We start from the raw sequence: 3,617 nt of genomic DNA, 5'->3' as shown, positions 1-3,617 counted from the left end.
CCCCCCCAATCCCTGCCATTTCCAAAATCAACACACCACTAAATGCTGGGCTGACTCACTTCCACTGTGGGTGGCTCTGTTTCCAATTTTCTCACCAACTCAGCCACCCCACCACCTTGGAAGAAAGGAGAAAAAAAAAAACAAAACAAAAACTTTTGTCCAGAAAACAACAACAAAAAAAAGTAGCCAAGCAGACATGCAGTAGGGAGACACATTTTTTTCCAAGGTGCTCTGTGTTTAAAGGGACAAAGGCATGCGGCATGTAGATGCTGAAGGGGAGAGACGTGGGGGCAAAACCAGGCATGCTTCTCCCACTTCTTTTGTGGCTCTCGAATGGTTATCGCTGTTTTCCTTCCTTTCTTTCTCTTTGGGAGAGCGTGGGAGCGCCCTCAGAGCGCTGCAGAGAAACCACGGGGCTCACAACAACAGGAGGAAGCCGGTAACTTGAGTAACTCAGAGAGAGAGAGAGAGAGAAAGAGAGAGAAAGAGAGAGGGAGAGAGGGATAAGGAGAAGAAGTGGAACGGGGAGCGGAGGGAAGGAGGAAAGGCAGCAAAGGGACAGAGAAACCTTTACAAGTCTCCTCGTCTTGAAAACATGACATTTGAGCTCACGGAAGCAGAGAAACAAAACCCACATTTACAAATGACCTGTTGCATTCCAGACAGCATTTCCCACATGCTCTCTCTGACACACACACACACACACGCACGCACACACACACACACACACACACACACACACACGCACACAAACACATACATACTCATCCCTCTGCATCCCGCATGAAATCAGACAACTTTCCCCTCAACCAGAGAGCTGGCTTACCAGTCTGCGGTGTGAACATCCAGCATGAGCAGTGTGTTAGAAAGTCCCGTCAGTCATGTTCACGTACAGTTCAGTCCAGAGAGATCGAGAGCGCCGAGGAGGACACCCAAACTGCACACACATACACATATACACACACACACACACGCACACATACACATACACAGGCGCAGTATCAGTTCCCTCTGTCCAACTGTTGAGAAAGTGAGGGGCCGCAACAAAAGGCAACAAGAGGGAGGGAAGGAGAGATCGAGGTAGAGAGAGGCAGAGGGATAGAGAGACAGAGAGAGAGAGAGAGAGAGAGATTAACCCCTCTGAGCTGACTGGTGGACTCTCTCCCTCCCTCCCTCTCTCACACACACACACACACACACACAGTTGGTTTGCCGTATCACTGACTTCTTGTGTTTTCTCTCATGTGCCAAGAGGAGGAAGGGAGAGCAAAAGAGTATGTGTGTGTGCATGGTCATGGATGTGTGTATTGCAGTGTGTGTGTGTGTGTGTGTGTGTGTGTGTGTGTGTGTGTGTGTGTATTTTAAGGTAGGAGGGACCGGCTGGCTCGGGTCCAGAGGCAGCCAGCCTGGTAGAAAAAGACAATAGCAGGAAACACTATATCAGGAGGAGGCAAAATACCAGCACAAAAATAATTAACAGACAGTGAAAAACAATGACATCGACGGTGGAAAACACAGCCTGCAGCCTGCGCCAAACAATGATAGTGGAAGCAACGACCAGAAAAGGATTTTTTTTTGTTGTTACCACAGGATATAAAAACCCCCAAATCCAGAAAGATCAGAGGAGTTGGTGGTGATGGATGTGGGTGTTATTTTTGTAGCCGCAACATTAGATGTAAAAAAAAACAAAAAAAAAAACTGCAAACTGCATCGCTGTGTCTCTGCAGGAAAAAGTTAACATGTTGCACTTTTTGACAAAACTTTAGCAGAAAAGCAAAATGTGTTTTCAGCTTTTCTTTTTTTTTTTTTCTTTTGCATCCATCATCATTTTAAACATTTGTTTTACGTACTGTCATATACACTTGTGCACAATCACAAGCATATAGACCCATTCCCCACACAATCAGTCAGCCAGTGACTCCCCCACACACACACACACACACGCACACACACGCACACACACACACACACACATACACACACATTCCCTGGGCTGTAATCATATCTAGTGATAAGGGCAGCTTCCCCCAGCGGTCGCTGCCTCTCTGGGTTCTGACCACAGTGACTTACAATGGGCCTGTATTCAGAGCCTGCTCTGATTACACACACAAGGAGCTGCATTACACCCTGCTAATTCAATTTCCTCCTCTCCAGGTCAACCTTTGTGTCTGTGTGTGTGTGTGTGTGTGTGTGTTTGTGTGTGAGAGAGAGAGAGAGAGAGAGAGAGAGAGAGAGATTGCTTAAGGAAGAACTGATTAAGCAGTTGTTGAAGAGAACAAGCTGCTTGCACAAAAACTGACTGTAATAATCTGGGGGGTGGGTGGGGTCGGGTGGGGTGGGGGAGTGATAGGGATGTTGATCAATACCACAGTTGTTGTTTAGTTCTGGCTGCTCTGTGTTGGAAGTAACACTTAATCTGCTGAACTACAACAATGAGCGATTAACTGGAACAACATATTTCAGACATGACAGCTGGTGTATGAGATGAACCTGTTGTTTATTAGACTCATTTAAGGCCTCCGCTGAATTTTTAAAAAGTTCTTTATGGATGGGGCCAAATTAAAAATCTCACCTATGTGCTTCTGTTGGATCCAATTAGTGCTCTCTCTCCTCACTACTGGGAGAGTTTGACTTAAAGGTACCTTGTGGAGTACGTGGCCACTAAGATGGACACGATGGCAAAGGAAGGTAAACTGGTGAAGTGAGATGTAAGCTGTGTCCCAATTCAGGGGCCGCATCCTTCGGAGACTGCATATGAAGACCGAGTGCGACTACACCGTCCCACCTCGAAGGCTCCTTCAAATGCAGCCGGGAAACATGGACTTCCTTTCCGCTGTGGCCCAACCAATCCCAATGAATCTTGGGACTGGTTGGGATCAAGTATTCTGCTCAGTTCAACAGCTAACGGTACAACTGTTAAAACCAAAGTTAACAGGAGCTGTTTGCTTTGCGACACAACGGTAAGGGCGGTAACAGCTGCACAGACCAGACCGCCTCACTTTGGTTCGGCCTTCGCTCTCTACGACTGATACGAAGGGCCACATCTTTCGGGAATCGGGACACAGCTACAGAGAAGCTTCGTGTCAGCTGCATGAGAGGAAAACATGGAAGTCAATGCAGCGGTAAATGAAACAGACATCACAGCTTTCACTCTTGTAATTATACAAGCAGCAAGCTCTGCTGTGACAAGTTACATATGGAAAGTATGGAATAGTCATATGAGCTGGGAAGGAAAACTTTTTTTTTTTTTATTACATCAACACCCTTAATTTATAGCGTTACAGTCCAGTTGTAAAAGTGCTAAACAATAATTAAAGATGAAGCTCATTTGGGAGGTTCGGAGGCCTCTCTGTGGAGGTTTCTTTTACAGCCTCTGAAGAAAATGATGTGCGATGAGTCAAACTCACTAAAATAAGGGTGGAGATGCAGAATCCGGAGCTACATCAGTTTTATATGATGAGAGGCAGTTGTTGGTCCGACTTTGTCATGGAAGATTTAAATGCCCTCTGGTCTCTTGTGTTCCCCTACCAGGTTTCTTAAACCAGGGGTAGAGACCCAAAATAGGTTGCAGGCCTGCTCCTGGCAGGACCCATAAGAACACAAGCTAGCAATATGTA

The 3,617-nt window shown here is 46.3% G+C and overlaps 1 protein-coding gene across 2 annotated transcripts in view; it reads right to left on the bottom strand.

Moving 5' to 3' along the window:
* The window catches only part of hdac7a (histone deacetylase 7a), a 57,670-nt gene extending 56,557 nt beyond the window's left edge, over window positions 1-1,113 (bottom strand). For both annotated transcript variants that reach the window (XM_023406593.2, XM_023406595.2), the window contains exon 1: window positions 827-1,113. In XM_023406593.2, the coding sequence (XP_023262361.1) occupies window positions 827-845 (19 nt within the window). In that variant the 5' untranslated portion in view covers window positions 846-1,113. The remainder of the gene's footprint in view (window positions 1-826) is intronic.
* Window positions 1,114-3,617: the final 2,504 nt, after the last annotated feature.

The sequence above is a fragment of the Seriola lalandi genome, unplaced genomic scaffold (assembly GCF_002814215.2).
Source record: "Seriola lalandi dorsalis isolate HSWRI2012SDOR001 ecotype SW California unplaced genomic scaffold, Sedor1 jcf7180002054312, whole genome shotgun sequence".
Classification (NCBI taxonomy): domain Eukaryota; kingdom Metazoa; phylum Chordata; class Actinopteri; order Carangiformes; family Carangidae; genus Seriola; species Seriola lalandi.
Note: the sequence above shows the minus strand (reverse complement) of the source record. Positions and strands in the feature narration are given on the sequence as shown.